The 10088-nt window shown below is 42.0% G+C and overlaps 1 protein-coding gene across 1 annotated transcript in view; it reads left to right on the top strand.

Annotated features, from left to right (window-relative positions):
- Positions 1-710: 710 nt before the first annotated feature.
- The window catches only part of LOC120037193 (T-lymphoma invasion and metastasis-inducing protein 1-like), a gene marked incomplete at its 5' end in the record, with an annotated part of 28702 nt that continues 19324 nt past the window's right edge, over positions 711-10088 (top strand). Inside the window, one exon of the mRNA XM_038983369.1 lies at positions 711-815. Coding sequence (XP_038839297.1) covers positions 711-815 — 105 coding nt within the window. The remainder of the gene's footprint in view (positions 816-10088) is intronic.

Raw genomic sequence — 10088 nt, 5'->3', positions numbered from 1 at the left:
TAAGGCTGTAACGTAACAAAATGTGGAAAAAGTCAAGGGGTCTGAATACTTTTCGTGTGCATAAATGTGTATATATTTTACAAATGTAAAAAAAAATCTTTCACTTTCACATTACTGATTATTTTGTGTAGATCGTTTGTAACACAACAACATGTGGAGACAAAAAATGTGTGTGAATACCTTCTGTCCCTCTTTGTAACCCTGACATCTGGAACCAAGCCCTCATAACCCCAATCTTAGCCAGGGTTTCAATCTCAGCAGCTCTCTTCAATATTAACATAAATGAATTGGCCCTGGTGTTAATGTCTCTCTCTCTCTCTCTCTCTCTCTCTCTCTCTCTCTCTCTCTCTCTCTCTGTCTCTGTCTCTGTCTCTGTCTCTGTCTCTGTCTCTGTCTCTGTCTCTGTCTCTGTCTCTGTCTCTGTCTCTGTCTCTGTCTCTGTCTCTGTCTCTGTCTCTGTCTCTGTCTCTCTCTCTCTCTCTCTCTGTCTCTCTCTCTCTCTCTCTCTCTCTCTCTCTCTCTCTCTCTCTCTCTCTCTCTCTCTGTCTCTGTCTCTCTCTCTCTCTCTCTCTCTCTCTCTCTCTCTCTCTCTCTCTCTCTCTCTCTCTCTCTCTCTCTCTCTCTCTCTCTCTGTCTCTCTCTGTCTTTCTCTGTCTTTCTCTGTCTCTCTCTCTCTCTCTCTCCCTCTCTCTCTCTCTCTCCATCCATAGGCCCATAAACTGGACCCGTCTAACTTCTACCTGCGTCTGAAGGTGTGTGTAGAGGAGCAGCTGCTGCTATATGTTCCCAAACTGGAAGAAGACATCTCTGATCTGGTGAGGGAGAATAGACTATGTCATGTTGGTTAAATAGGACCACCCATCCACATACAGACACTGTAACCCCCAAAACCTAATTCACTGTGCTGTCATTTTTCAAAGAGATAAGTTAACCTTTTCAACATAGTGCAATCTTTGTGTACCCTTATGGAAAAACCACATTTGTTTTTTCACATGTGAAAATGCAAATGTGAGGTGAAAACATATTATTGTCCACACGTGACAAGGTGGGGTTAAATTTTTGTTGTCTCTTTTGCAAAATAGTGTCATCTCACTTGGTGTTATTTATTCTCACTGCTATTTGAATGATCAGTTGATCTAAGTTTACATACATTTAGATTGGAGTCATTAAAACTTGTTTTTCAACCACTCCACAAGTTTTTTGTTAACAAACTATAGTTTTGGCAAGTTAGTTAGGACATCTACTATTTCCATGACACAAGTAATTCTTCCATCAATTGTTTACAGACAGATTATTTCACTTATAATTCACTGTATCACAATTCCAGTGGGTCAGAAGTTTACATACACTAAGTTGACTGTGCCTTTAAACAGCTTGGAAAAGAAAATTCCAGAAAATGATGTCATGGCTTTAGAAGATTCTGATAGGCTAATTGACATCATGTGAGTCAATTAGAGGTGTACCTGTGGATGTATTTCAAGGCCTACCTTCAAAGTCAGTGCCTCCTTGCTTGACATCATGGGAAAATCAAAGAAATCAGCCATGACCTCAGAAAAAAACTTGTAGACCTTCATAAGTCTGGTTCATCCTTGGGAGCAATTTCCAAACGCCTGAAGGTACCACTTTCATCTGTACAAACAATAGTACGCAAGTATAAACACCATGGGATCACGCAGCCATCATACTGCTCAGGAAGGAGACGCGTTCTGTCTCCTAGAGATGAACGTACTTTGGTGCGAAAAGTGCAAATCAATCCCAGAACAACAGCAAAGAACCTTGTGAAGATGCTGGAGGAAACAGATACAAAAGTATCTATATCCACAGTAAAACGAGTCCTATATCGACATAACCTGTAAGTCCGCTCAGCAAGGAAGAAGCCACTGATCCAAAACCACCATTAAAAAGCCAGACTACGGTTTGCAACTGCACATGGGGACAAAGATTGTACTTTTTGGAGAAATGTCGTCTGGTCTGATGAAACAAAAATAGAACTGTTTGGCCATAATGACCATTTTTATGTTTGGAGGAAAAAGGGGGAGTCTTGCAAGCTGAAGAACACCATCCCAACTGTGAAGCACGGGGGTGGCAGCATCATGTTGTGGGGGTGCTTTGCTGCAGGAGGGACTGGTGCACTTCACAAAATAGATGGCATCATGTAGGAGGGAAATTATGTGGATATATTGAAGCAACATCTCAAGACATTAGTCAGGAAGTTAAAGCTTGGTCGCAAATGGCTCTTCCAAATGGACAATGACCCCAAGCATACTTTCAAAGTTGTGGCAAAATGGCCTAAGGACAACAAAGTCAAGGTATTGGAGTGGCCATCACAAAGCCCTGACCTCAATCATATAGAAAATGTGTGGGAAGAACTGAAAAGGCGTGTGCGAGCAAGGAGGCTTACAAACCTGACTCAGTTACACCAGCTCTGTCAGGAGGAATGGGCCAAAATTCACCCAACTTATTATGGGAAGCTTGTGAAAGGCTACCCGAAACGTTTGACCTAAGTTAAACATTTTAAAGGCAATGCTACCAAATACTAATTGAGTATATGTAGACTTCTGACCCACTGGGAATGTGATGAAAGAAATAAAAGCTGAAATAAATCATTCTCTCTACTATTATTCAGACATTTCACATTCTTAAAATGAAGTGGTGATCCTAACTGACCTAAGACAGGGTACTTCGATTAAATGTCAGGATTTGTGAAAAACTGCATTTAAATGTCATTGGCTAAGGTGTATGTAAACTTCCGACTTCAACTGTAAAGAGGGTGGGTGAGCTGATGGTGAATAACTCAGTTACCAGTGTTTCCCTCGGTTAGTTAAGAAGAAGAAGGTTAAAAAAGGAAGCAAGGAATTAATTCCTGATTGACCATACTGCCATGGCTATATATTGCCGTGGCGACCATACTGCCGTGGCGACCATACTGCCGTGGTGACAATACTGCCATTGTCACGCCCTGACCATAGTAAGCTGTTTTTTCTCTGTGTTGGGCGTGATAGTGACTTGGGTGGGTCATCTAGGTGATATTGTATTTTTATGGTGGCCTGATATAGTTCCCAATCAGAGACAGCTGTTTATCGTTGTCTCTGATTGGGGATCATATTTAGGTAGCCATTTTCCCCATTGTTAGTTGTGGGATCTTGTCTATGTTTAGTTGCCTGTCTGCACTATTTGTATAGCTTCACGTTTCGTTCGTTGGTTTTGTTGTTTTGTTAAGGGTTCATTTATTAAAAGAGAATGTACGCATACCACGCTGCGCCTTGGTCTCACTCATACAACGATCGTAACAGCCGTGGCGACCATACTGCCGTGGCGACCATACTGCCATGGCGACCATACTGCCGTGGACACTATGTTTAGCCTGTTACGGCTAGACGTTCCGCTAGCGACAACATTGACAACATCCGGTGAAATTGCAGAGCACGAAATTCAAATTAAATTATTTGAAATGTGTAACTTTCATAAAATCACCAAAATATACACCAAATACACCAAAATAAAGCTTAATTTCTTGTTAATCCAGCCACCATGTCAGATTTCAAAAAGGCTTTACGGCAAAAGCAAACCATGCGACTATCTGAGGACAGCACCCCACCATACAACACATGAAAATCATATTTCAACCAAGCAGGTGCGACACGAAAGTCAGAAATAACGATATAATTCATGCCTTGCCTTTGAAGATCTTCTTCTGTTGGCACTCATATGTCCCATAATCATCACAAATGGTCCTTTTGTTCGATAAACTCCTTTTTTATATCCCCAAAATGTCAATTTATTTGGCGAGTTTGATTCAGTAAAACACAGGTTCCAACTCGCCCAACATGACTACAAATTATCTAATAAGTTACCTGTAAACTTGGTCCAAACATTTCAAACAAATTTCCTAATCCATCCTTAGGTATCCTAAAACGTAAATAATCGATAAAATTTAAGACGGAAATTGTGTGTTCAATAGCGGATAAAATCAGCGTCCACTTGGCTTGACACTCATTCTGAATAGCCGTACTTCTTCATTTCTCAAAGAAAAAAATCAACCAATTTCTAAAGACTGTTGATATCTAGTGCTCTAGGAACTGCAAACAGGTGCCTCATAAATCCAGTTTCCCATAGAAAACCAATAGAATACACAGTCAACTAAAAAAAAAAAAATCCTGGATGGTTTGTCCTCAGGGTTTCGCCTGCCAAATAAGTGATGTTATATTCACAGATATTATTTTAACAGTTTTAGAAAATTTAGAGTGGTTTCTATGGAAATATATCAATTATATGCATATCCTAGCTTCTGGGCCTGAGTAGCAGGCAGTTTACTTTGGGCACGCTTTTCATCCGGAAGTGAAAATACTGCCCCCTATCCCAAAGAGGTTGACTGAGACTCTCTCCAATACAACCCAACATTGCAGAGTTGTGTGCATCCTTTCAAGCACACCCTTCTCATTAACCTGTGGTGAGTTCTTCACAATTTTCGATGAACAAATAAGGTTTTATATGTAAGATGGTTAAATAAAGAGCAAAATTATTGATTGTTATTATATTATTATTTGTGCTCTGGTCCTATAAGAGCTCCATGTCACTTCCCACGAGCCGGGTTGTACAAAAACCCACACTCATTCTTGTGTTTAATAAATGTATCGTAAAGTGTGTGTGGCAGGCTTACAACGATGGCAAAAAACAGCATTTGAGAGTGTGCTGACCCTGGTGCTAGAGGGGGTACACAGCTGGAGTGCGCTGACCCTGGTGCTAGAGGGGGTACACAGCTGGAGTGAGCTGACCCTGGTGCTAGAGGGGGTACACAGCTGGAGTACTCTGACCCTGGTGCTAGAGGGGGTACACAGCTGGAGTGCGCTGACCCTGGTGCTAGAGGGGGTACACAGCTGGAGTGTGCTGACCCTGGTGCTAGAGGGGGTACACAGCTGGAGTGTGCTGACCCTGGTGCTAGAGGAGGTACACAGCTGGAGTGCGCTGACCCTGGTGCTAGAGGGGGTACACAGCTGGAGTGCGCTAACCCTGGTGCTAGAGGGGGTACACAGCTGGAGTGCTCTGACCCTGGTGCTAGAGGGGGTACACAGCTGGAGTGCTCTGACCCTGGTGCTAGAGGGGGTACACAGCTGGAGGTTGAATGTTTGAAGAGATAAAGGACTATAGAAAGTTTGAGAAACACTGCACTAGAGCAACGATGTCTAGATGGAATTTGTATTTGTGGTCTATTTTGGAACACCATTATTTTTGTCTTGCTGAGATTTACTGTGTGGGCCCAGGTCTGTCAGGGCCCAGGTCTGTCAGGGCCCAGGTCTGACAGGGCCCAGGTCTGACAGAATCTGTTCAGAAGATCTAGGTGCTCCAACTCCTTCAGTTGGTGACAGAAGCGCCAGATCATCAGCAAGCAGTAGACATTTGACTTCAGATTCTAGTGCCCTTGCCAACTCGTTGATATGTATGTTGAATAAGGCTGAAGCTGCCTCACCCTACGGTCCTGTGGAAAGAAATGTATGTTTTTTTTTTCAATTTTATCCAGTTTTTGGATTTTATAATGTTGTATGTTTTTCCCCCAACACTGCTTTCCATCAGTTTGTATAGCGGACCCAAATTGAGTCAAAAGCTTTTTTGAAATCAACAAAGCATGAGAAGACTTTGCCTTTGTTTTGGTTTGTTTGTTTGTTTGTCAATTGGAGCGGCAGGGTAGCCTAGTGTTTAGAGTGTTGGGCCATTAACCGAAAGGTTGCTAGTTCGAATCCCCGAGCTGACAAGGTTTCGTTCTGCAGTTCTGCAGTTAACCCACTGTTCCTAGGCCGTCATTGTAAATAAGAATTTGTTCTTAACTGACTTGCCTAGTTAAATAAATAAAGGGTGTGCAGGGTGAATATGTGGTCTGCTGCATGGTAATTTGGTAAAAAGCTATTTGACATTTGCTCAGTACATTGTTTTCACTGAGGAAATGTACAAGTCAATAATGCAGATGATTTTCCTCTGTCTTTCCATCCATCCCTCTCTCTTCCTCCATCCATCCATCCATCCCTCTCTCTTCCTCCATCCATCCATCCATCCCTCTCTCTTCCTCCATCCATCCATCCATCCCTCTCTCTTCCTCCATCCATCCATCCATCCCTCTCTCTTCCTCCATCCATCCCTCTCTCTTCCTCCATCTCTCTTCCTCCATCCATCCCTCTCTCTTCCTCTGTCTTTCCATCCATCCCTCTCTCTCTCTCTCTCTCGCTCACTCTCTTCCTCCATGTCTCCATTTCCCTCTCTCTATCTTCCTCCATCTCTCTCCCTCAATCTCTCTCTCTCTCTCTCTCCATCTCTCTCTCCATCCCTCTCTCTTCCTCCATCCATCCATCCATCCCTCTCTCTTCCTCCATCCATCCCTCTCTCTTCCTCCATCTCTCCATCTCTCTTCCTCCATCCATCCATCCATCCATCCCTCTCTCTTCCTCCATCCATCCCTCTCTCTCTCTCTCTCTCTCTCTCGCTCACTCTCTTCCTCCATGTCTCCATTTCCCTCTCTCTATCTTCCTCCATCTTTCTCGCTTCCTCCATCTCTCTCCCTCCATCCCTCTCTCTTCCTCCATCTCTCCATCTCTCTTCCTCCATCCATCCATCCATCCACCCCTCTCTCTTCCTCCATCCATCCCTCTCTCTTCCTCTGTCTTTCCATCCATCCCTCTCTCTCTCTCGCTCTCGCTCACTCTCTTCCTCCATGTCTCCATTTCCCTCTCTCTATCTTCCTCCATCTCTCTCCCTCAATCTCTCTCTCTCTCTCTCCATCTCTCTCTCTCTCTCTCTCTCTCTCTCTCTCTCTCTCTCTCTCTCTCTCTCTCTCTCTCTCTCTCTCTCTCTCTCTCTCTCTCTCTCTCTCTCTCTCTCTCACACACACACACACTCTGTAATATGACATTAGTATTTATCCATGGTGACTTAAACACACTAGGCTTCAGTTTGAGTTTTTATACACACAGCTGTGTGTTCACATGTAGCCACTGCTGGGGCCACTAAGAGGTCAAAAGTAGCAGTAACGTTAAAGAAAGCTGCTGGGCAAATACACACACTCTTTGTTTTTTGGGGTTTAGGGTTGGGGTGAGGTTAGGGTCGTTAGAAACTGGAATGCTGTGATACTTCAAGCCACATCAGAGTCTAGTTGTTAAAGGACTTATAGAAAATATTTTATATGGGATTTGAGGTCATAGCTTTCCGACTGTTAACTCTGAAAGGCAATCGTAAGCTGGCTTGTCATGATGTTGAAATGCTGAGACATTTAACAACCATCTACGATCTCTAACACAGATATATAGTGCATTTGAAAAAAGTATTCAGACCCCTTTTCCCTTTTTCCATATTTTGTTACACTATAGCCTTATTCTGAAATTGATAAAATCCTCATCAATCTACACACATTACCCCATAATGACAAATGTATTCAAAATAAAAAACTGAAATACCTTTTTTACATAAGTATTCCAACCCTTCGCTAAGATTCATCCTGTTTCCATTGATCATCCTTGAGATGTTTCCACCTGTGGTAAATTCAATTGATTGGACATGATTTGGAAAGGCACACACCTGTCTATATAAGGTCCCACTGTTGACAGTGCATGTCAGAGCAACAACCAAACCATGAGGTCAAAGGGATTGTCCTTAGAGCTCCGAGACAGGAGCAATCGGAGGAGAAGGGCCATGGTCAGCGAGGTGACCAAGAACCTGATGTTCACTCTGACAGAGCTCCAGAGTTCCTCTGTGGAGATGGGAGAAACTTCCAGAAGGACAACCATCTCTGCAGCACTCCACCAATCAGGCCTTTATGGTAGAGTGGCCAGACGGAAGCTACTCTGCAGTAAAAGGCACATGACAGCCCGCTTGGAGTTTGCAAAAAGGTACCTAAAGACTCTCAGACCATGAGAAACAAGATTCTATGGTCTGATGAAACCAATAGTGAACTCTTTGGCCTGAATGCCAAGCGTCACGTCTGGAGGAAACATGGCACCATCCCTATGGTGAAGCATGGTGGTGGTGGCAGCATCATGCTGTGGGGATGTTTTTCAGCGGCAGGGACTGGGAAGCTTGTCAGGATTGAAGGAAAGATGAACGGAGCAATGTACAGAGAGATCCTTGATGAAAACCTGCTCTAGAGCGCTCAGGACCTCAGACTGGGGGCGAAGGTTAACCTTCCAACAGAACAATGACCCTAAGCACACAGACAAGACAATGCAGGAGTGGCTTCGGGACAAGTCTCTGAATGGCCTTGAGTGGCCCAGCCAGAGCTCAGACTTGGACCTGATCGAACATCTCTGGTGAGACCTGAAAATAGCTGTGCAGCGACGCTCCCCAACCAACCTGACAGAGCTTGAGAGGATCTGCAGAGAAGAATGGGAGAAACTCCCCAAATACAGGTGTGCCAAGCTTGTAGCGTCATACCCAAGAAGACTTGAGGCTGTAATCGCTGCGAAAGGTGCTTCAACAAAGTACTGAGTAAAGGGTCTGAATACTTATGTTCAATTTATATTTTAGTTTTTTATTTTAATACATTTGGGGAAAAAAAAAAAAAAAAACTGTTTTTGCTTTGTCATTATTGGGTTAGTGTGTAGATTGATGAGGGGAAAAATCTATTTAATCCATTTTAGAATAAGGCTGTAACATAACAAAATGTGAAAAAGTCAAGGGGTCAGAATACTTTCCGAATACACTGTTTAACGTGATCTCCAATACAGATAACTGACGTGATCTCTAATACAGATATCTAACGTGATCTCTAATACAGATATCTAACGTGATCTCTAATTCAGATATCTAACGTGATCTCCAATACAGATAACTGACGTGATCTCTAATACAGATATCTAACGTGATCTCTAATACAGATATCTAACGTGATCTCTAATACAGATATCTAACGTGATCTCTAATACAGATATCTAACGTGATCTCTAATACAGATATCTAACGTGATCTCTAATTCAGATATCTAACGTGATCTCTAATACAGATAACTGACGTGATCTCTAATACAGATATCTAACGTGATATCTAATTCAGATATCTAACGTGATCTCCAATACAGATAACTGACGTGATCTCTAATACAGATATCTAACGTGATCTCTAATACAGATATCTAACGTGATCTCTAATACAGATATCTAACGTGACCTCTAATACAGATATCTGACGTGATCTCTAATACTGATATCTAACGTGACCTCTAATACAGATATCTAACGTGATCTCTAATACAGATATCTAACGTGATCTCTAATTCAGATATCTAACGTGATCTCTAATACAGATATCTAACGTGATCTCTGATACAGATAACTAACGTGATCTCTAATACAGATATCTAACGTGATCTCTAATACAGATATCTAACGTGATCTCTAATACAGATATTTAACGTGATCTCCAATACAGATAACTGACGTGATCTCTAATACAGATATCTAACGTGATCTCTAATACAGATATCTAACGTGATCTCCAATACAGATAACTGACGTGATCTCTAATACTGATATCTAACGTGATCTCCAATACAGATAACTGACGTGATCTCCAATACAGATAACTGACGTGATCTCTAATACAGATATCTAACGTGATCTCTAATACAGATATCTGACGTGATCTCTAATACTGATATCTAACGTGACCTCTAATACAGATATCTAACGTGATCTCTAATACAGATATCTAACGTGATCTCTAATACAGATATCTAACGTGATCTCTAATACAGATATCTGACGTGATCTCTAATACTGATATCTAACGTGACCTCTAATACAGATATCTAACGTGATCTCCAATACAGATAACTGACGTGATCTCTAATACAGATATCTAACGTGATCTCCAATACAGATAACTGGCGTGATCTCTAATACAGATATCTAACGTGATCTCTAATACAGATATCTAACGTGATCTCTAATACAGATATCCAATGTGATCTCTAATACAGATAACTAACGTGATCTCTAATACAGATATCTAACGTGATCTCTAATACAGATATCTAACGTGATCTCTAATACAGATATCTAACGTGATCTCTAATACAGATATCTAACGTGATCTCTAATACAGATATCCAA

Source organism: Salvelinus namaycush, unplaced genomic scaffold (genome assembly GCF_016432855.1).
Source record: "Salvelinus namaycush isolate Seneca unplaced genomic scaffold, SaNama_1.0 Scaffold1610, whole genome shotgun sequence".
NCBI classification, from domain to species: Eukaryota; Metazoa; Chordata; class Actinopteri; order Salmoniformes; family Salmonidae; genus Salvelinus; species Salvelinus namaycush.
The sequence above is the reverse complement of the archived record's forward strand: the minus strand, read 5'-3'. Positions and strand labels throughout refer to the sequence as shown.